Below are 24,583 nucleotides of genomic sequence, written 5' to 3'. Positions count from 1 at the left end.
TAAAAAAGTTAGTTTATTTAGTGGGGTAGGTGATTCATCAAGAAGACAGTTTCGGGCTGTTGAGAGTGCTTTGAGCCAGTTCCAAAGCTGAGTAACTGAGTGTCCAGGAGTGTTACATCATACAGATTATAAACTATTTACTTATTAAAAACAAATGTTTACTTCAATACTCAAAAGTTAGTTTATTTAGTGGGGTAGGTGATTCATCATCAAGAAGCCAGTTTCAGGCTGTTGAGAGTGCTTTGAGCCAGTTCCAAAGCTGAGTAACTGAGTGTCCAGGAGTGTTACATCATACAGATTATAAACTATTTACTTATTAAAAACAAATGTTTACTTCAATACTCAAAAGTTAGTTTATTTAGTGGGGTAGGTGATTCATCAAGAAGCCAGTTTCGGGCTGTTGAGAGTGCTTTGAGCCAGTTCCAAAGCTGAGTAACTGAGTGTCCAGGAGTGTTACATCATACAGATTATAAACTATTTACTTATTAAAAACAAATGTTTACTTCAATACTCAAAAGTTAGTTTATTTAGTGGAGTAGGTGATTCATCAAGAAGACAGTTTCGGGCTGTTGAGAGTGCTTTGAGCCAGTTCCAAAGCTGAGTAACTGAGTGTCCAGGAGTGTTACATCATACAGATTATAAACTATTTACTTATTAAAAACAAATGTTTACTTCAATACTCAAAAGTTAGTTTATTTAGTGGGGTAGGTGATTCATCAAGAAGCCAGTTTCGGGCTGTTGAGAGTGCTTTGAGCCAGTTTTCCAAAGCTGAGTAACTGAGTGTCCAGGAGTGTTACATCATACAGATTATAAACTATTTACTTATTAAAAACAAATGTTTACTTCAATACTCAAAAGTTAGTTTATTTAGTGGGGTAGGTGATTCATCAAGAAGACAGTTTCGGGCTGTTGAGAGTGCTTTGAGCCAGTTCCAAAGCTGAGTAACTGAGTGTCCAGGAGTGTTACATCATACAGATTATAAACTATTTACTTATTAAAAACAAATGTTTACTTCAATACTCAAAAGTTAGTTTATTTAGTGGGGTAGGTGATTCATCAAGAAGACAGTTTCGGGCTGTTGAGAGTGCTTTGAGCCAGTTCCAAAGCTGAGTAACTGAGTGTCCAGGAGAGTTACATCATACAGATTATAAACTATTTACTTATTAAAAACAAATGTTTACTTCAATACTCAAAAGAGTTTTTCTAACTGTTCTTTTGCAGTAATTTATTAATTTACTTTCTATAGCTGTATCTACAATTAATATTTTGTTAACCATAGCATCAAGATCTTTTATCACCTTCACTGCGGTCTATACATAGTGAGACTTACTACTCTCTCTCATGTTCTGCATGGTAAGGCGTCTGCCACAATCAACGTGTTAACCATTTAATAATTTTATGAAATAAAATACACAAATAAAAGTTAAATCTCACCTTTTTCTTTTCCTTTCTTTCCTTCACAGATTCGGTGTCCCCTTCTTTCTTTAATTGTTGCTTCTTCTTTTTCCTGATGTAATCGAAACCAGATGACTTTAATTTTCTTCTAACACTTCGATATTTCAGTCTTTTACTACTCACTAAGACAGGCTCAGGCTCCTCTTCAACAACTTTGGTTGTAGTTTCAATAGGTTCCAGTTTCACTACAGCTTCCATGATTGAACTCTGCTTCTCCGGCGGATCCTGATGATACTTCTTATTAGAAGTAAAGGCTTTGATAAGGTCTTTACTTCTTTTTCTTCTTTCGCCTCCATGGAGAAGGTGTTGTTTGGATTTGAGAACGGCCTTGTTGCTCCTCAGAACAGCAGCATTCCGCAATCCTGACCTAGTCACAGGAGACATCCCACTTGTACTATTCCGTTTACTGAGGATTGCTTTACTCTTTGCACTTGATTTCTTTGACTTTTTCTCTTCACTCAATGGTTTCTCATTATGTTCAATCTCTTCGTCTCTACACCCTGCAGGTGGAGCAGAGGCGGGTCTATCGTCACCAAATACTTCCCGTATTGTTGCCCGTTGTGTTAAAATTCTAGTCTGGGTCCGTGTTCTAGATTTTAGCATTATTGGAGGAAGTTCATGCTCTGTCGCAAATCCACCGTTGTGTTTAGCAAATGCATCCCTAAAATCAGCCACAGTTTTCTTACGAAAATAACCTAAGTACACAGCTTCTTGACTATCAAAACCAATAGGCTTATCTTTCTCTTGTTTGTCTTTGCTAGATTTCTTTCCTTTCGTTTGTTTCATTTGTGTACTATTTGGATCCAGTTTCTTTGCTGGAGATTTAACTATACAATCCAAACTCGGTGTGGGAAGTAATTGCAATTCTGTAGATTGAGGGATAATTTTTGGACCCTTTCTCTCCTTTGAATTATCTTTCTCCTGTCCTTTCCTCAATGATTTTTTACCTTTTCCACCATACCGTTGAATTAACCTATTGATAAATGAGTCTTCTTCACCTTTTTCCTCTACTTTTTTCTGGGATAATTTATTCTTTGGTGAATCTTTAGGTCTTGTCTTTGTTGGTGTTGACTCCCCATCACTTTCAAATTTTTTATTTTGAAGAGATAAATCTGAATCAAGTGTCATGGGCGAATCAGGATCTAAATCAGGCAAGGACACGGAAAGCCTGGGCCAGCTTTGTGGGCCTGCAATATTGATTAGCCTAGCAGGCATTCTTAGAGACCTTTTATACCTATAAACTTCTGCTTCCCATCCAGGTCTAAATTCAGATCCATCGCCATAAAGAGATTTCTTCTTTTCCTCTTTCTTTTTTCGTCCACCTTTCTGAGAAGTGTTTGCATTTTCTTTCTCACTAGATCTAGTTTTTCTTTTACTCTCAGTTTCTTCCTTTGGTTTTCTCACTCGTAGTCGTTTTGCAACAGATGTTGTACTTTCATCATCGGCACTTGATTCAGCTTCACTTTCAGATGATTCTTTGTTTTCTTGATTTAAATCTTCAGTCTTCAAATCTTCTTGTTTAATATTGTCTAAACTTATATTGAGTGTGTTCAATTCTGGAGGAATATTCACAAGCGATTTATCTTCATTACCACTGCACTCAACATTTGACTTGGTTTCTTTTACCTTTTTTAACTCAGTCTGTCGTAAAGACAGAGGTGCATCTTCATCAGAAGATTCTTCTTCTTTCTTAACACTGACTTTAGGAATGGAAAAATCTTCCTTTGGAGAGTGCAAAATTTGTTCAAGCGTACATACATTGTCTTTAGGTGAGACCAAGTTCTCTGTAGACACATGCAATGTTCCATGTGCCTCATCAGGCATTACTTTGACATCTTCACCAACTTCATTATTTTCTGTAACATCGTTTTCCGCATTAATGGTTCCCACTTCAGGATCTACAAAAGCAGAAGATGATTCAGATTTAACCTCATCAAGTTGTTCTATTGTCTCTAAAGATTCCGATTTAGTAAGTGAAGGGTAGACCCATTTTTTCTGCCTGCCACGTTTTCTAACTTTATTGCCTCCTTTCTGTAGCTGAGTTACAAACTGATCACACATGCCACTCCAAAATGAATCATCAATTGGTTCAGAATCACCAACCTAGAAGAAACAAAATACAGTTAAAATATTTCAAGACTAAGGTTAAAAGAATTTAAACAATATTACACTAATAAATTGACCCTAATTTGTCATTATTTTGAATGACTATTCATTGATTGTTAACCATTAGATATCTTTAGATAACTCAAATTGCTTTATAAGTTGTCCTTTGAATGAAAAATAAATATACTTAGGTATAATTAGAAATGTCAATTCTTTAATGTTAATTACATAAAGTTAATTTAAAACTGTCTACCATTTTTGCAATTGATAAATTGCAACAAACGCTTCATAATACAAAAAACTAAGTATAAACGTTATTAAGATATTACCATTAGAAACATCAGTGTCCATGCTCCCCAAAAACTGTGTAAATATAATGTTGCTCATAATTCATGTGATTATTCATAAAAATTCAATTTTTAAACTCAAAAGATAGTAAAATTTGAATTTTATTTTACTTTTTTTTGCAATAAATTTATATGAATAGTAATAGAGATCAAATTGAATTACACTTTATACAAAGTTTCAACAAGAGACAAATATTTTTACATAAAGATGGGCCTTTTTACAGTGGTTTTGTTTTCAATACACTGATTTGTCTTTTGATAATATTATGTTTGTTTTAACACTACTGACAGTTTTTTTTTAATGTAACGACATTCAAAATTGTAGTAATTATTTTTTCTAATACAAACATTCAAGATTTAGGCCAAAGTGCAATAATTTAGCATATAATCACAGAGGTAGATTTACCAAAATAACCGGGCCTTCAGATCACAGGTTCAAAGGGATTTTAAATTAACAGTATGACTTTCTTTAATGCTGTATCACAAACAATAAACCAACAATGACTTTAAAGGGGTGTCATTTCACATTAAGAAATGTATTTTGAATGTTACATTCACTTACAAAGTCCTCGGCTACTGGGTCTGGTGAGGGCACTGTTGTGGTCTGTTGTCTCTCCTGTAGCCGACGGTCTCGGTCCTTGCGCATATCTGTTAGACTCTGACGTTCCGAGCCCGTCTCCCCATCCGAGTCACTCTCCCGGAAGTCAAATACTGATGTCTCGGAAGAACTGCGCAGTCCACGCTCTCTTGCTTGAATGACTCCCTCTCCTACCTCATCCTCCGGCCGACAGAATAACCTACACATCCGGAAAACATTAAATCTACAACAACAAAAATTCAGAGTGATGTTGTTTAGTAATTTTTCAGTACGCAACATTTGGCCTCCTTGGCACATTCTTCTATACTAAGCAATCCCAAGACGTCTAATAAGCCTGCACACTAGGATGTGTGCCGCAGTCAACATGTTAATCACGTATATCAGTATTGACTGACTTCTGTCGACTACAAATATTCACACCAAACTGACCATTTATGTCATATACTTATATGTTCATGACTTATTTGTGTTTATCGAATTCATATAACTATTTTTAATTAATAGAACATGATTCTAATTATAATATAAATACGTTATCACTAATGAACTTGACATTAAATTTTTTTAAAGAATATTTTGGCTGTTTAATATGTGAACTACCTGGTGAGTTACAACACGTTTTTGTGATATTTTTAATACTGGAAAATTTTTTCTGCTTGAACTATCCCTAATAATGTGTTTAGCTTGTTATAAAGAATTGAAGAACAAGTTTGGAACTAAAAAGGTAAGAACATATTTCTAAAGTTTAAAATGCAGCCAGATACGCTTCTGGATACTCTTTAGAAAGTATTAGAAAATCACTGTTATGTGACAAGCTCTTGAATTAAAATGCTCCTTTATAACAGCTGACATACCATCTCCAAAGATAGAAGCCTATAATGTAATAGGTTTCCTATAATTAGACAGTTTTCTTTTTACTATATTTAAAATGCAACCTAGAAGAATGGAAAACATCAATGACCAGGTAGCAGATCCAAGATATCAGACAGGGGAAAAATGTTTACAGCTCCCAAGCAGACAGAAGAGAAAATCTGCCAGTCTACTAAGTGATAAACTTCAATGACGCTCAGTCAAATCCCATCGATGGACATCCACCTTCATCGAACAGTTCTTATCCAAGTAGAAATGAAATTTCATGCAAAATTTGAAGTCTACAGTTAAAATAGTTATTGAGATATCCTGTGGATAGTAAGGCCATGTAAAGGCTCACCAATATGCACATCATCAAAAATGCAAAAATCAAGTCCATAGCTCAATTTGTTCTTGATGCAAAGTGGAACATAAACTCACAGACAGACAGACAGAAGGGGAACACTTACCAGAACACTTGAACTCAGCGTGTTTACAAACTGGTTTATTTTATGATTTTCTCTTCATGCCATAATGGTTACACAAAATACCAAAGCAAAAATGTTCATTAACTCACAGCCAAATCCCATGGAATAACATGCACCATCACTAAACTTACGTTCTTTGTACAAAATGAAGTTTTATAAAAATTTCCAAGTCTACAGGTCTATACATTTTTTACACGTGCAGACATACATATAGAAATGAATATTGTTCAGCCCCTTGAGTAATAGTCTTTGCTAACACTCAACTAATATGTTGAAGACATGCAACACACTCTGATTAATAATAATTTTTATAGTAACATAAATGCTTCTTTCCACACCTGGCATAAACTATTTGAGACAGAATCCCTCCGCTTATTAGCCAAAGACAACTTTTGCAAATACAGGCATTCGTCTACCACCCATAACTCGTTTGTGCTTAACAGCTTCCCTCCCATTCCCCCCCCCTTCCTGATCTGGTCATAACAATCCAACCCTTAGGCCTCAACCATGATACCAGCAAAAGTGGAGCTGGAGAGCAACTGAGCGGTGGTGCATAATTTAATAATATTCACTGTGCGTAGATCCAAGATCTCTACTAGTCTTTAGTCACATATAACAGTGCAATTGACTTTGTCAGAATTGTAAACTAATCCTAAGCCTGTACATACAGGTACAAGAAAACATAAATACATGTAGGTACACGTTACAGCACTAAATCCTCTTAACAATAATAACCAGACAAATAAACAACACAAAAAACAATCTAAAATAAAAATCTTAACAATTAGCAATTATAATAAATAAAATCTAAAAAATTACAGTTGTTGTGGTGTCACAGGCACTTGTCAACACAGTAAAATACTTTTATTTTATCCAAGTCACATGCATTATTAAAAGCTAAGAGGCTAGACAGAGTCAATAATATAACACTTTTTGATATGTGTAGCACTGTTTTAATACAATAGTATATTTTCATTTACTAGTGTCAGTAAAATATTTACCATATATGCTTGTACCATAACCACTACAGCTCTGCCGCCTTACTGTTCTATCACTTACTGCTTGCATTGTGGTGGAGCCTTCCTCACCACATACTTCCTCTGCACAAACTACTATTATCATCTAATATTAGCCTGCAGCTTGCTACTTGTGCTTTCTTTGTATTGCCTTCTTTTTCTTTGTCCTTAAGCCATTACAATAACACCAATCAATTGTCTGAGACTCACACTCGTGAATAAGTTTATTGGCATGGTTTTACTATTTTAATATGTTTATGTTCGGTGTGGCTTTTCATCACAACTGAAACTCTGTGAACTGTTTTTTCTGTAATATGAGTTCAAAAACAAGTGACAAAATATGAATACGTGAAAAACAACCTCAACTTTAAAGGTAAAACAAAACTAAAATATTGTTTATTTTCAACTATAGCAGATTTTATTTGGACAAGATTAGGTGGTGTACTAGAGTAGTGGCTATGAAAATGACAATTAGTTTGAACTTGTGCTAATAAACCTATCTCCAAATATTGCACTAACCCCTGGAAGGATTGTGGAGGCTGAGAAGCTTGAACAGTTTGTACAATTTGACACAACTTTTCTCACTGTGCTGTCGACCATGTGTTAATAAGAATTGATCAAGTTATTTTAAACTTACAAAAAGATTGGTAGATTTTTTTGGAAGCAATGAAACATTACAAAATATTGAAAAGTTTTTAGAAGAAAAAAGGGTCAATTTGGATTACTATGAGAATGTAGCAACAAAAACTTGTAGAATGCAAGCTGTCAACTACTAAAAAAACAGGGAAACCAACAGTATTTGCATATGATAGAGTATAGACACTAAAAATAATTTGGAACAGAATTTTTCAATGATAAACCAATTTACTTAATCAGTGTAAACACAACTTATGAGACCTAAACCTCTATGTATCAGGATAAACACTTGGGGTATGCTTGAACTTATATTTTTTAAATTACCTTCTTCGAGGTGAATTGATCCCATATCTGTCTCTGGATTTAAGCGGACTACTGCCACTCATCCCACTGCTGCTGGCACGATCACTCTCCGACGTTGGTGTTCCTTTGCCTTGAACATACATTAACTTTAAGGACAGTTTTCAGCAATAGGGATCTGAACCAAAAATGTTAGGCTTACAAGTTTGTGCACATTCATTATTTTGCAATTTGGTAGTAAAATGAGTACGATGGATGGTTAAAAGAACTCACTACAGTCACCAGGAACAGCTGGATGCTGCAGCTGAGTGGAAGGCGGAGGTGAGAATATCCCAGGTGTGGTGCGAGGTGATTGAGCAGAGCTGTTGGAGCCGGAGGCAGGGGTGGGCGTACGCTGCTGTTCCACCGAGGGACCCACCTGGACAGAGGTTGATGTTAGGTATCATAAAAGTGAAATTTCATTTTAATTTAATACGTCCAGATATTTCACAACCTTTTAAATAGATAGTTATGGTGACGTAAAATTTAAATTACCTGTTTTAACTCCGCTTTAGTACGTATTCTAGCGGCCAAAAATGCGGCCAGACCATCGAAATCTCCTCCATTGTCTCCAGCAGCTGGTTTACCCGTAGCTTCAGATCTAGGAGGTACAGGGTCTATCCTCAAGGGAATACTGCCCTGGGAGTGGTCAGGAGCAACAGAGTCCATCGCTTTCGGTATGTGAAGTTTCTGTGTCGGGTAGGACATTGCCGCCGCATTACGCTCTAGACTTAAGGCATTGAAAGGAGGCAAATTGTGCCTTGCAAGTTGTGTTTGTGGAGGCGGTTTACTTTGAGATGATATCACAGGAGACGGAACCACTAGTGGTTGTGGGTAATACCGAGGTGCCAGAGAAGAGTACATTTTAGATCTATCATCTCTTGCAGGGATGGGAGGCTGTGACTGTTGCTGCACTAGCTGGTTGGTTGCTTCTCTTGTATCTAGCCTCTTCCTCAGGATACTTAGGACCCTCTTGTCAGCAGCACCATTGCTTGGAAGACTCGGTAACTTGACTTGTGCCAGGTTGTTATACGGTTCTTGTGCCTGTCTAGGAGGAGCAGTCTGAGCGGGATACTGAGGCTGGCTATGTGGGTAGTACTGACCTGACACATTAAGTTTCGATGAAGAATTGGACCTCTGAGGTGGTACTAATGATGATCTACTTGAATTATCACTAGACATGTGGGCTGTACCATGTGATGCTTGAATAGTTGATGCTGACGAGTACATTGATGCAGTCTGTTGGTGCAGCATAGGATCACTAGTCAAGCTTTCTTTGGTTGTACCATTCATTTGAAGACCTCTGGATGTGACATACGAATTGAGTCGTTGTTCAATTTGTTGATCTATTGTCTGCCTCCAAGTGTCCACAACTCGAGGAATTTTTGGTGGTAAAGGATGTCTGACCTCTGAGGATGACGATCTTTTCCCAAGTGTATAATTTGAATCAACAGAAGATGAAGATTGTAATGATGATGATGAACCGCGTCTTTCTAAAAAATCGTATCTCGCTGAACTTCCTCGTTTTGAAGAATCATAGGAGTACTGGCTGCTAGGAGATGTAGCAAAGTTTGGCTGCATATTTAGTGAGTGATTGCTCAGTGCCGAAGATCTTGAAATAACAGGAGGACCTGTTGCTTGGTAGTACTGAGTCTGTTTGTTGGGATCATCATATGCTGCTGATGGCAAACTACTCTTCTTGAAGCTGCCCATGTGTGGCAGACTACCTACATGAGGTGGATATTGAGAGGGACTTGGCAGCTGAGATGTAGAGCTTTTCCTCTGCCGCTTGTTTGGGTCTTGGAAATTTGCTGAGCTTCCAGCTGATGGGCTGTGGTGAGCATTGAAGTTTGGTAGAAAATCCACCTTAGGTGCTCCACTACCGGCGGTCTGACTTGAGGAGTGGTTCTCGAAGTGCGGGTAGACTACAGTGGACGGCAACTGTAAAGGGGGAAGAAGCGCTGAGTTCCTCGGACTCGCTGTTTTAGCAGGAGCCTTCATTCGTTGTTGAAATGCTTCGTGACTTTGGAAACTTGCAAGGTAAGCACTCTCAGAGTCATCCTTCGCTGTAGAGTCAGCCGACTGCCGAACTGTCTTCACTGATAGGTCCAAGGGGGATTCCCTCTTTAACCCACCAGTAAGAGCTTGAGTCGTCGTCGTTCGTTGATGATTGCTTGCTTCAACAGTTGTTGTGGTCGTCTGTGAAGTTGACCGAGATGAATTGCTTGATGAAGCTGCAGCGTAATAAGCCTGAAACAAACATATATATTTATATGTGATAGTCATACAAGAAAGTTATTGTTTTCACATAAAATAAATATACATTACGTTACTGAAGTCTATGCAGAGTTAAATAATTTAACACAAATAGATAATAATGGATCAATAGATAACATTAAATAAACAATAAAATTACATAAGGCATAATAGTACACCTTAATTCTTTTCACTGATATTATAAACTATGATTTCCTATTTCTGCTAAATAATATCAAAGTTTTGTTTTTGTATTCCTGTTTTAGATCACACTAATGTGTTTGTAAAGTACTCAAGAAACAAAAAAGTCTCTATTGATTTAAAAAATCAATAATTATTTTTCATTCACTTTGAACACTCATTGAACAAATATCTAAAAGCCACTATTGAGAAAAATACAAAATGTAATCACATTGGTGTTTAAAAAAAAGGGAAATAAATAAGTACATAAAATCTTATCCTGTGCTGCCTTAGTGAAATTTCTGCATTGGTGGGGACAAAGGTGACCCCAGTTTATTATGTATGGTTAACGAATGCACACATATGAGACAGTTAAAACAGTTCCTTTACTTACAAAAAACAGAATATTTTGCTGTTGTTTTTAGTATTTTTAAATCATGTTTTTAATAACTTTGACAAATTTTAGGTACACAAAAATATTTCTTTTAAGTCATGGTTTGTCAAAAGTCAACATTGATTTTTTTATCTAGAAACCTTCCCTAATTGTTATCACTGGGTGGGATAGCCTTGATCACCTGTGAAATAAGAAGCATACTGTAGCAACTTATTTGCTGAAATTTTGTATCTAAAGTTAAGTGTATATGTGTGGAAAATATGTAATTTAATTAAATAGAATTAATTATGTTACATACTTAACTATATTGTATAACTAAATATAATTTACTAAATTTACTGTTTTAGATTGTTCAATTATTGCAGGTAATGTTCTGATGGCTATACTGCTTGCTGACTTCTCTAAGCCAATTTTTAAGTTTTGTGGTATGCTTCTGATTTTTAGTATATTAGAGCATAAGTACTATTGCTGAGATTTGGATGTACAGTGCTCGGTGAGCATGGTTGACTTCTGGGGAGTGTCAGAATAGTTCAAAACAAGTTCAGTGTCCGAAACATCAAGCCCAATATTATTTTTTATTTTTAGCAAGTTTTTATGTGAATTATTGCTCAACAATTTTCACTTATGAAAATCATGCTCAAACAAAACCTGCTCAAATAAAACCTCCACTGCTGGATAGTAGGTTATCAGAAGGAATATAACTGTAGTACCACATACTGTTTGAAGGATTCTAAAATTACACTGTAGGATTTCTACATCTGCAGCTTTCCAGCTTAAACTCAAAATAACTTTATGAGGGGTCAGGACAGACTCTATCAAGGCAGTTGAGGGTTATTCCTATGTAGTGTTAAAAACACATCATTAAACAGATAAATACCCTGCGAAATAGGATTTTACAATTGACAACAAACAAAAATAAATAAATTTAACAGTTTTTAAAAATCTACGATAAAAATATATTATTTTGAAGAGAAGAACAGTAAAAACAAAAACAAAAAATAGCAAAAAACAGCAACAATAGCAAAACAGTAGCATATTGATGAATTTTTACAACTATTACAAATGTTCCTTGCTAAATTTATGAAAATGTTGTAATAAATAACTGTAAAGAAAATTACCTACCTGCAATGATTTCTAAAACAAAATTATACTGTTTTAAAACAACAAATACTTAGGATTTAGGAAATTTTTCTAATAAAATCTAAACCTGAGCTACACCTAAACCTAATAAGTCACAAAATTTATGTGTTGATATTGGCAACTCTATCTCAATAGGTTCAAAATCAAATTTATCATCCTGTATAGACTTCTTTGAAAAATTGCCAACCTTATCTGACTTTCAAACTCTATATAAATTGAAAACAATAAACTGCACAAACATTTTAGTGTGATTATTGACAAATGGGTTGAACCAATTATTTAATTATTGTTTCTTTTAACCACTTTGCAAGACTCTGCCCCTCTTATTAGGACAGTTTTATCAACAAAATCCCCAATTGTGGACTCAACTACAGTCTCAAGTATGGCAAGAATACTACAAATGGACGTTTTTTAAATCCATTATACCAGGTATCCTATAGGTCGTACCTTCCCCACACCCATTATCTTTTCAACAGAAATATAAGTTATATGAACTAATATTCAAAGAACACAAAACTTCAACCATTAACCATAAATGGTTTCTCTTTTATCTAAAACCATGATTTTTAGTCTTATAACGACTCCCACAAGGATATTGGTTGATTTCTGTACAAAAACTATTAGGGGGAGGAGGCTTTTGGACACCTGGCATTTTTAGAAACCCTGAAATTTTGTTGTATTTTTTATTTTAAATAGGAACATGAAACTTAATGAAATTTTAGTTCCAACTGCAAGTGTTTATCTGACATTAAAGAATTGATTTTATATGTTTAAACATCAAAATTATTACAGATAATCCTCAATTGAAAGTGACTATTTTTTCACAACACTTTTGGATATTTCTAGTAAAGATGCGCAAAATCATTTAGGATTACTTAAAATAAAACAAATGAATTTGAAAAACTAGTTAAAACACTTAAAATGAACATTTTTAACATATGACTAATGTAAACCAAATAGCAGTAGAACTCACTGAACCATACATACAACAGGGCCTACCATGTAATGTCTTCAAAATACTCTTTGATTATGTAAAACAGTAATAACAACCTGTAATGAAAGAGCATGATTTTTATGCTATGTAATTCACCGATTTCATAAAGAGAAGAAAAAATATATTCATTTAGGAAAGAAAGTTCAGTCATACTTTGTTTTTTTTAATAAAGTAGTAAATTTTAATAAAAACATTACTGTAAAAGAAATCCAACAAAACCAGATCAAAAAGTGTAATATTTGTTGATAGATTAGATATATGCCAGACCTTATGAACTTTCACATGTTCATTCAACGATGAAATAGCACGTTTTTAATATAGCTTTTGCGAAACAGGTTATAAATTCGTAGTCATAATATATTTGTATGGCAGCTAAGGTGTAAACATATTTATTTATGTAAGTTAACCCCAATACCGTGAGCTTGAATATGTGTAAATTTTAGTATCAAGGAATAACATATGTTTCTAAATCAACAAGGTTTATCGTTTATAACAATATTACAACATTTCATACCAAATCTGTAGTCTTACCAAGAAATAGTTGTAACAAAATTTGCTATTCTCGTCGATGTACTGTGCGATGTCACACTTGAAATACATCTCGCCATGTATACGATTGATGAACAACGAACACGTCTAACACAACCTAACACTGGCAATGACGACTCGGAAGTGAGCGAGTGAGTGAGAGTGACTAACTGAACAGTCCGGAGTCCAGATCTAGGGCTAGGCGAGAGCAATAAGTATCAGAATTCTTAGGCCTTTGTGGGGGGAGGTCTGTATTGTTCGGGTGTCACCAGACTACCTGCTCCTCCCCCTCCCCCTCAACATACAACTAGGGTCGGTCACCCTCCCTCGCAGTGGAGAAAGAGACAGGTTTACCAGTCCATTCCAATAATAGCTCGGTTTTCTTTCTGCACTGTAATTTTGAAACTGCCCAAAGCTATCTAACATTTTAATTCACTGTATTTATAAAGAGCAGAAACCGAAAATTTAAATGGAAAATGGTACTTGGTAAAATGCAGGTTTTGGCCATTTAATATTTCAAGATCCATCCTGTAGGAACAAAAACCCAAAACAAATCATCTTTAATTTTGACCTAGAAAAACAAGCTAAAATTTCTTAACCCCTTATCATCACAAAAGTTTGCAAAATATTTTATTTTGAGAATGCAGTTTATATACCTAAGGATGTTTTGTAAAATGTGTGAGATTGTTCGTAACTAAGCTTTAAAACTATTTGAAAAGTTTAAAAATCTTTCTTAAATAACACTAAATAACGTTAGCAAAACTAAGAGAAACTTGAATAAATGAGACACAAGCTAAAGACACATGAGCTAACTAATGGAAAAATGCTATTTAACATTGTTCAAAATAATATCAAAAATACCATCAGAACAAAATCACACTGGCAAACATATTGAATCAAGATAAAAACAACATTTATTACTTCGGGTTTAAAATATTGCTTACTCAAACAATGATCTTTGTGATTACATTCTTATCTTTAATGCTAAACATTTAAAAATGCGATAAACAAATATATTGAAACAGAAACGAAGATACAATAGCGTGATGAACACAAATAAAAGAAAGTAATGGTTAGTGTTTTTAGATTAATCTTTAGCATGAAATTGCAAATTTATACTTCATAATTTTTTCTTTAGCACATTATTAATTTATTTGGAAATTAGCATTTAAAATAATATTACTATCATAAATATTAACATTAGAAAAGTTTACACCTGTAGTTTATATTTTACTATTGTTCCTATTAAAATTTGTAGTAAATTTCAATATCTGTTTAATCTTTTTATATAAACAAATGTTTTCACAGTATTAAGAGTTGCATACAACGTTCTCGCTTGTCCTACTCCGTAGGAGAGAGATCACGGGTTCAAATCTCGGGAAGGTCCAATCATGTACTTTGACCATAACAACCAGTGCCGGCATAGCTGACGCTGAGGCTTAAATGAGATTAAAATTTTAAAAAAACGTTCTCGCTAGAGCTGCTTGTTATTTTTGCCAATTCAATAAATAAGAAGACGCTAGGCCATACAATCGCTTAGAGTAAAAAAAATAGTAACACAGATAAGAAGATCTAAACGGGGACAAAGATGAAAAGGAATTAAGAACTAATAAAAACAACAGACACGTTCTCAATCGACAAACACTCCTACCAATACTAGGAGTAAGTGAACTCATCTAGTTGGGACCTCTGAGTAGAAGTGCTGAAAAAACATGCATGTAACAACTCATATGCAATGGAATTCGGTTTTGTGATAAAGGATCAAGGAAAGTAGGATTAATTTAGTGATTTCTCTTAGTTTTACCTGTTGTTGGGCTTGCACCGCCGCCAGCTGCCGCTGTTTCATACGCAGTACCTGCTGCATCTCGGCTAGCTTCTCCGCGTCACTCTGTCTACTGGAGTTCTGCTGGATGCTCTGGTTGTACATGGCCGCTTGTTGCTGCAACTGTTGATGTTGCTGAGTCAACAGCTGCTGTTGGTTGTGCTGCTGCTGCTGAGCGAGTATGTGCTGGCTGCTGGACTGCTGATGGTGCTGACCGCGAGGTTGTTGCTGCTGCTGTTGTGACGAGGCCTGACTCTGACTGTGATGTTGAGGCTGAGATCGGTCGTGCTGAGGTGCACCGCGTGGTTGGGTGGAATGGGTCTGATGGTGCTGACTCGACAACGACTGCTGATGCAGCATCGGCTGCACGTTGTGGCCTTGCTGATGCTGACTCGACGGTGTGGACGATGACGACTTGTGCTGCTGATAGCTCGCGATACTGGCCGGCATCTGGTGCTGATGTGACTGCAGCGACGGTTGACTCGAGTGCTGAGACTGCGGGGGATGGGAGGACGTGTGTAGATGACTGCTAGACGAGTGTTGGATGTGTGACTGCTGCTGCATGTGGCTATGCGACGACGATTGTTGTATTCTACTCGAGTACTGAGGATGGCTCGGAGGCTGATGGACACTCGAGTGCTGGACGTGTGTGGGCTGCTGACTGCTCACCGGAGGGTAGTGCTGAGGCGGGTGTTGATGATGCAGCTTCAAGTGACCGTGCAGTTCCGGCTGAGTGGGCTGCTGAATGACGGGCGACACCGAGTGATGACTCGGGTGTTGAGGTAGCCGGTTCTGTTGCGTTTGCTGCGGCTGCTGGAGGTGCCTGTGGTGGTGCGTAGAGCTTACGTAAACAGAGGTGGCCGAGGTCGTCTGAGGATAGACCGGTGATGAGGCAGTTGTCGTCGTGGCCATGGACATCGATGTTCTGGGAGAATAACTGTACGCGTGGGGTGAAGGGGTGGACACCGCCGGGGAGCCCGGAGACGACTGGTACTTGGAGGGGAGCAGATGAGGCTGATAAGAGGAACTAGACGAACTACTTCTATGGCTTTGGTTTGAGGAAGGATTCGGGCTGTATATGCTATGGTGGTTCGACTGGGGGTAGTCGGGGGTACGGAACTGGGATTGCGAGGTCCGTGGGGAAACGGAGGGGGATGAAGAGTGAGGTGTTATCTGGCTGATGGAAGGCAGCGGCATGTGTTGTTGTTGCCTGTGTAGCAACGCGCCCTGGGAGGCGAGGTCCCTGACCGCCCTCGGATGCTGGTATATGGAGGGTGATAGTGCGGCGACGGGCGGTAAGTTATGGTGCCTCTGGGGCTCCTCCGGCAGCTTGGTTCCATTGAAGACGTGATGGAGCGGTGATGCCAGGGCGGGCGACTTGGCCGACTGCGCAAAATGTGGTGGCGTAGGGGGTGCCTTGGAGCGTTGCGGCCAATAAGAGGGCGAGGACACGGCGGGAGGCGGTGGCTGTACGGGGGTGGCGACACCGGGGTGGCTGGGTGAGGCCGCCGGGCCGCCGCTGCCGTTGCCACTGCCTCCGCTGTTGGCGGGAAGACCCTGGAAGAACGGTCGCACACTCTCCAGCACGGGGTTCACAGACACGTCCATCTCGAGGGCCAGGGAGCGCTCTACAAACATTAGAAAACAATTAGAATATGAGCGAACCTGAAAAACTTTAAGAATATCAAATAAGTACCTGCTGCACTGACGGCTATCTTGGGTTTTACCTCATACGAGCAATGCTAAACCTGGTACACATTACGACTTTATCTTTGGTTGTACAATTATGGAAGATGTACAGTATCATTTTATATACTTATTAAAATGCATTCAAACACTTCTAGTTTTTCGATATATACTGAGGGACAAATAAAGTGGGACACTCAATATTTTTCAATCTTTTAATGTTATAATTGATGTAAAACCAAAAACCAAATTGAAAAGTGTTCTTTACACATTTCTGCAACAAACGAAGAACAATGTACAAAGATTTATTCGTAATTACAAGTTAATTCCTAAAAGAAAACTTAAAATTCAAAAAAGGAGAAAGAAATTAAATGGTTAGAATGATTTTTTTCTTCAACTTGGAGTAGTCCAAAGGTGTTTTAGTATCTTGTGTTCCCACCTCGGGCTCTGATGACTGCCTGTAGTCTGCGACCGATGCTGTCAATCAAGCCCCATAACACCTCCTGGTCCAAGTTATTCCACTCCTCCTGCAGGGCCTGGCCAAGCTGTTGCAAAGAGTGTAACTCACCTCAACGATTTCTAATTGCTCTTCCCATGACAACCCAGAATGGATTAAGATCCGGGCTGTGTGCGGGCCATTCCATTACTTCGATTCCAACTTCACTTAAGTAATTTTGCACCACCCTTGCGGTGTGTGGACGAGCATTATCTTGCATCAGCATGAATCTAGGACCCACAAATCCTGCAAAACCCACAACATGTTCTGACAAAACCTCTTCCACATACCTTTCAACATTTAATGTTCCTCTATTAACAATTACAAGCTTAGTATGAGCCTCTCTTGAAATTCCTCCCCAAACCATTATGGACCCACCATCAAAACTGTCTCTTGGCGATATTGCACATTGAGCAAACCTCTCTCCAGCCCGTCTCCACACTCTTTCACGACCGTCTGGTGATCTGAGGGAGAACCGAGACTCATCGGTCCACAGCACTGGGCTCCACTGCTCTGCGGTCCAATTTACGTGAGTTCGAGCAAACTCCAAACGAGCTCTTCGGTGGCGCGGGAGCAGCCTAGGACCTGTAGCTGGGCGATAAGCTCCAAGTCCCACCTCCTGTAACCTTTTTCTAATTGTTCGTGTGGAAACATTCACTCCACGGGCTCTCATAAGCTCATTACGAACTTCAATAGAAGTTCGGAACCGATTTCGCAAACTTACTGACACAACAAAACGATCATCTCTGGCACTTGTTGTTCTGTTACGGCCTGATCCCTACCTCATTTCATAACTTCCTGTTAATCTAAAACAAATCACAGCTCTGCTTATGCTGGGATCTAGGGAACCTTGTGATGTTTTCTACTTCTCCCAATGTTAAGCCACTATCAACAAGAGCAACGGCTCTGGCACAATCTGTTGGTGACAGAGGCATTTTCTGTTGTTGTCTAGGCTGGCAATGACCTGCAGTAATGGATAGACACACAGACTGAGGCAGGCAATGATCACAAAGAGGTTGAAAGTTCACTTCTGTGCTGATAAGGAAGACATTATTTTAGACTCATGATAAGATTAGCAATATTAATAAAATAAGCAAGATGTTTCAGGATAGATTTGAAGCAATCATGTGAGGAATCAGCTACAGATAAGAGAAATGTAGAAATATTAAATTTTAAATAAAATATTACACAGATAAAACAATTTAAACGCTTGTCCCACTTTTTTGTCCCTCAGTGATAGGTTATCCAAGAAAAAAATCATCTAAACATTTTTTGAATTGTATAGTTTAAATTATAAGTTACATTATATTAAAAGACACCTAAGTAATGTTAATAGGTGCCAAGAAAAATGTATTTATGAGGATAATAACTCCTCAATTATCCTCAAATGCAGTTGATAGAAACTGCTCTTACTTCTAAAAATGCCTTGCACTTTCGACATCGAACTATTAAAATGTACCGTCATATTAAAACCTGCAAACCAGTCCAATATATATATATATATATATATATATATATATATATATATATATATATATATATAATATTCTCCAAAGTAAACACAATCACTCATAATACAGAAGAAATAGCCATATTTTGTAACAATAAGAAATATTAATGAATTATATCTTATGGGATTTACATGTAATCAAAGATACAAAAACTTTTTTGAACATTATTTTAAGAAATGTTTATTGAGCATTAAAAATACCATTTCATTTTCTCCGTAAATAACGTAGAATAGTGTGTGTGTGGTTTTTTTTTAAATTTGAAAGGCCGTCATACCGGCACAAAATGGTGGGCATACCAAGCTCATTGACTAATGAACTTAGCCGAGATATTTCATAAGATCAATTTTTGTAACGTTTCTACTTGTTTGATCTTTTTTGTACATCGAAAATCAAAATTATTTTTACCTAACGGAACACAAAATGGACGGACAGCCGGTAAACATTATGATCAATTTACGTTAAAAATTTAAAAATCTACATTTGTGTTTGTATTACATCCAATCACTACTTCACACAGGCGTTTTTTACATATCAATATTCTACAAAAGTATCCAATAAGAAATGAATGGTAAGGTAAACAATAAACGATATTTATTTTTTGTAATTACCAGTCCCACTAGATAACAGCGAACAACAAAGGAAACTAGGAAAGGAATGTAGTGTTAGTGGGGGGGGGAGGGAGAAAGTAGGACGGATGACAGGATGACCCACGGCTGCCGAGGTCAAGGTCAAGGTAGCCGTTATTGGCTTAGCTACGACTTCGACGATCATATCCGCCTTCTTTAAACGTTCTTTCTTCCACATTAGACCGGGGGCAAGAGTCAATTTGCACTGTGTATTAAAAACGTTTTTTGTGAGATTTAAGTAATTTCCATCAGGAAATTAATCGATCGTAAGCCAGGCTAATTGGTGGAGTCAAAATGAAAGAGTATCGAACTGATCAAAAGTATTAAATACAAAATTTGTTTCTTGTTTTTTTTTTAAGTAAACTATAAATCAGGCATTTAAACCAACCAGGCTTCAAACGAGATAAAGGGCAGAGGATGGAGACATGCACAATGCACAAACTACACACAATTTGGCATTGTTTTATGGAACAGGTTCAGTAAACCGGTTCAGGTGGCTTTCAACCATCACCAAAGGTGGGGTAGACGGGTTGCTCGCAAGGACAAGATCGTTGGGCCATCGATAACCAAAAGGCTGAATACCATTTGCGTCGATGCGATGGTCAGACATTTTAAATAGGGTAGGTTTATGGCCATCCTAACCAAGATAGCAAAGTGCGTAGATGGTCAGTTTCTATTGTTGTCGTTACAATAGACCGAGAAGAAACCTCTTCCAACAATATCCCTACGTTTAATAATGTGGCATACCGGCACGATAAAGAATTTGGCACTGCAGTTTTAGCCGCTGAAGGGCTAGATAGTGGCCTCGCACGCACCCCCACACTCACGAGCGCAGAGGGTTGGGTCCAGCCCGGCACCTGCTGTTTTCTGTCCCGGGCTACTCAGTAATATCTTAGACTCAAGACTAAGCAATACTTTCTGACAAGTTTAGTGCACCATTCGTTATTTGGTTTTACTAATCAGTTTAGATTAACACTACACATTTTTTTAAATCTGGCTTTGATTGGGGAAGTGCACTAGACAACTAATAAGGCAGAAATGCGGCTGGTCCTAATTCCAAGCACTTGTATATGTGGGGTCTGCATGTCTTTTGATGCGTCTCTCTGGTGGTACGAGAGAACATTTTGTTTATTAATTTTGGAAAAGTTGTGTTGTAACCTCGCTTGGTTATTCAGTAACTGGTTTGAAAAACACAAAATTTAGTTATTTAGATCCAATTTGTAAAATAAATTGGCCTAGGGTTATGGAAAAGTAAAGTTGTAGAAAATGATTGGTTTTATTTTTAACCAAAATTAGTAATGTGTGCATTATAACTTACATAGCCTATAAGCCGTTGAGAGAAAGACTTGGTCCCTATTATTGACAACAGATTTTGGAGTAACAAAAGTTACGACGTGCCGCGCACATCGGCAATCCCCAACCAAGAAGAAGCAACTCTGAATACAATATTAGCCAACACTTGCCTGAGAGGGTGGTGTCAACGCGTAGGACCGGGCATGTCGAGACGCTCAGGACCCTGGGTCCATGGTCTTGTGGTCAGCGATATCCTGGAACAGATAAAGCATAGTCAGTTATAGTTTACTGTCCATTCGTATTCATTGACAAGTAAGTACTTCTACAACGATACACCTGAAAGTAGCCTACTGCATTCAACTTATACCAACCATATCATGCAGAATAGCCAACAAGACCGATTATGTAAAATTTCGAAATTTTCTATCCTAAAAATCAACAAAATTGTTACATACAACTATCAAATCAGGGCAAAGACATCTTATTACATTTATTTCATTATCTTTAAGACAATTACGACTAATGTTTATGTAAACGAAGTAACATACTCGTAGAATTCACAATTCTATTAATTATTAAACGATGAACAAATGGAACTTATTGGAAAATATTTCTAGGTCAAGGAGATGTAGCTTTAGAAGTATAAAGGTGGAGGTCACCCTGCCCTCTACAACATTTTTAAACAGCAACACATGAAAGCTCATTCGTGATAGTTTACTACCAAAGTTACGATTTTCTAATTTCCTGACCATAAGAAGGATTTTAGGAAAATAAGCGGGTACTTCTTCATTAATTGCCAAAATATTTAAGTACAAAGTTAAATTTGGAATCGTTAAAGAATGTATTTGGTTTCGTGCCACACTCCAAAACGGTTAGCTACTTATTGATAATTTCAGAAGTTGAAAGACTATTAAAATTAAAATAGAGTACGAAATTTTCAACAATTTCAATAAGCCATTGTAGCCTTTAACGGGGTTCAAAATGTGTGTTTAACAGTCTCTTGAAATGAGATCTATTTTTGAAATGTTTCTAAAAATAAAATAACTACCCATATTAAAATTTCTTGCAATCCTAAATATTTGAGTATAGAAAATTGCCAATGGAAGTTTTGTTAATTTAAATTAATTTTTATTTGGGTCCAATTAAAAATTCAATTTTGATTACTAAACTAAATGTATGAAGATTAATACCACGTAAAATTTACCTCATAAAAATGTTTCGTTTTTATGCCTTTTCCACGACAGAGGAGTTGTTTTATTTGAAAGTCCTTTCTCTCTTCAGAAAGCAATTCTCAAAACATTGTGGATAGCGAAATAGACTCTTTTGACCTGTACGTATCCCCAAGTTTCATTTTCTTATCTTGAAACCTTTCAAAACTACAGATAAGGAAGGTCGATATCACCCTGTATCATACTGAATTAATGGAGGCATGACCTCGTCTCTCGACAAAGGGGAAACAATAAACTCTAAATCAGCCTTAAAACCCAGACAAGGTCATAGCCCAGCTGGAATTACGAGGAGTTTACGAGTGTCTTACTCTAATAGTATACAGCCAATAGACCCCAAAAGTGAGAACCAAAGAAAGGAACATAAATTGGACCATTAGGCCAAATGCTGAAAAGTTATTTACGCCCATTATGACAATTTTAAATAACAATCAAAGTAACAAATTAGATGTACTATTAAGTTTTTTACTGTGCTATAAACCAATACTTATGTTATTCTTTGTTTGAAGGTTATTTTGACGATGGAAGGATTGTGAAGGAAACAGGATTTTTCCGGACCACCAGTCGTAGGTGGTTAGTGGACGAATGAAGACGTATTGTGACCTGTATTCCGTATTTTAGTTTTAATGATTATTGTTGTGTATTTTGTATTAAGTGCATGTTTATAGAGTTAGTGGAGTTGACAAACAACATGATGGTTGTGATTCCTGACCTAGGCGTGCCACAACGCTTTGGTAAGATTTGTTTATTTTAACCTAGTTTGTAATTATTTATTAGGTTAGTTCTTTACCTGAAGAAGAGATCAGATTGCAGATCTCGAAACGTAGTGTTACTGATTTCTTGTTTCACTGAACGATGGCAAATGTCCGGAAAAATCCTGTTTCCTTCACTTATATATATAAGTACAAGTATATATATATATATATATATTTAAAACTTAACGATTGTAGTATTAAGATATATGTGATGAAAATCCTATCTCGAGAAAGCTCTTACGCGAATACAAGAGCACTCAGTTTAATCAGGATATAAAATAATGACGTAGTCTTTATATACAAAAGCTTTCCTAAAGTGAACTCCCAATTACAAGTTTCTGAGAAAGGACAGAAATATCCAAAGAACGACGCAGTGCAAATGTACAATAACTGTTATCAATAAGTTCAGCAAAGGTTTGTTGGGGTCGAGAAGGATGGGGATGGGTGAGGGAGTCCAATACGGCGGGGGGGAGGGAAGAGGTGCCTTTAATACGTATTACCATGCCAACATTACCAGACAACCCACCCCTCGACCTGGTTTCTTGTACTGAAAATAATTCCAACACAGACGCTTAGTTTATGAAGTTTGGTGATTAAAACATTGAAGTGCTCTAGATGCTCACTATATTCTGGCCATAGCGTCGCGACTCTTGAAGTACAGTATTACAATATTACAAACCCTGATCGAACCGAAGCGTTCTTACACGCCCATTCAGATCCCTAGAGATCAGGCTGTACATAGAATATGGGGCTGAGAAATCTGCTGCGTTCACTATCCCGTGTTTACTATATACTAACTTTCTATAAGTTTCATGGACATAAAATATTTAATCAAACTATTTGAACATTATGTTCGGTGTACTCCCTGTTTAACGCTCAAAGCAGCGGGCAATCAGCACATCACAAATGAAAGAGTATTTGTGTAGTCGCTATAACTTAACGTTTTACAATACCGCAAAGTAAAAGAACACAATAATATTTTTAGTTGGCTTCTTAGGTAAAACATAAAAAAGTTTAGTGTTAAATTTCAAAATAAAAAAGGAAAACATACCTATTTAAATACTTAAGCCGTAGGGCGTGCTTAAGCATAAAGAGGATGTGCTGCACAATAGAAAAGAGTATATGGATTAACAAGGTACCTGTACTGTACCGATAACAGATTCACAAACGCTTTGGTTAGCTGATTCTAGATTCGACAGGAAAAATAAAACTCATTTTATTCTATTTTTTCCGTATATCACTCAGGAAACTAACTATAACGTATTCGATTGCTAGCAGGTACAAATATTTCGCTGCATTAAGAAACAATCATGACACACGACTTCGGCTCACTGGGGGCTACGCCCCCAGGTCTGTACGTACGGGTACTGCCTAAATCGGGGATAATAGGAATAAGGCGATAAGTTGAATTCGATGATAGAATTTTCCAGGGAGTTAAGTAGACCACTTTTCAAAACTATTGTCAGTTGCACGAGAAAAGCTAGAGTAAATTGCATGAGTTTATAAATTATGAAAATATGCCACTTTAACGACAGGTGTCCTTCACAGAATAGGAAAATTCTTCACCACATGAAGTTTTGTATTATATGAGGATAAGTACACCAGAAGGATAGGTATCCTGATAAGCTAGGGCTTCCAAGAAGTTTGATTTAACCAGAGGGAAGGGGATGGTTAAGACTTTACTAGTCACCCGGTAGAAGTTATATATCATACATGATGGGTAAACTTTAATCCGAAATTTGGACTCTATGTTTTTTTTATCTCTGACATTAAATTTGTATCGTATCAAATTTTACCAGGGAGTGTGAGTTACTGAGTGTATTTAATAAAGACACTCTACTT

The 24,583-nt window shown here is 37.1% G+C and overlaps 1 protein-coding gene across 2 annotated transcripts in view; it reads right to left on the bottom strand.

Annotated features, from left to right (window-relative positions):
• LOC124362540 overlaps positions 1-24,583 on the bottom strand; it is a 412,553-nt gene that overhangs the window by 12,177 nt on the left and 375,793 nt on the right. For both annotated transcript variants that reach the window (XM_046817139.1, XM_046817140.1), the window contains exons 4-10: positions 20,931-21,014; positions 15,131-16,776; positions 8,330-10,084; positions 8,069-8,213; positions 7,820-7,928; positions 4,471-4,705; positions 1,435-3,558 (exon numbers count right to left, since the gene is read on the bottom strand). In XM_046817139.1, coding sequence (XP_046673095.1) covers positions 1,435-3,558; positions 4,471-4,705; positions 7,820-7,928; positions 8,069-8,213; positions 8,330-10,084; positions 15,131-16,756 — 5,994 coding nt within the window. In that variant the 5' untranslated portion in view covers positions 16,757-16,776; positions 20,931-21,014. The remainder of the gene's footprint in view (positions 1-1,434; positions 3,559-4,470; positions 4,706-7,819; positions 7,929-8,068; positions 8,214-8,329; positions 10,085-15,130; positions 16,777-20,930; positions 21,015-24,583) is intronic.

This window comes from Homalodisca vitripennis, chromosome 5 (genome assembly GCF_021130785.1).
Source record: "Homalodisca vitripennis isolate AUS2020 chromosome 5, UT_GWSS_2.1, whole genome shotgun sequence".
Lineage (NCBI taxonomy): Eukaryota > Metazoa > Arthropoda > Insecta > Hemiptera > Cicadellidae > Homalodisca > Homalodisca vitripennis.
The sequence above is the reverse complement of the archived record's forward strand: the minus strand, read 5'-3'. Positions and strand labels throughout refer to the sequence as shown.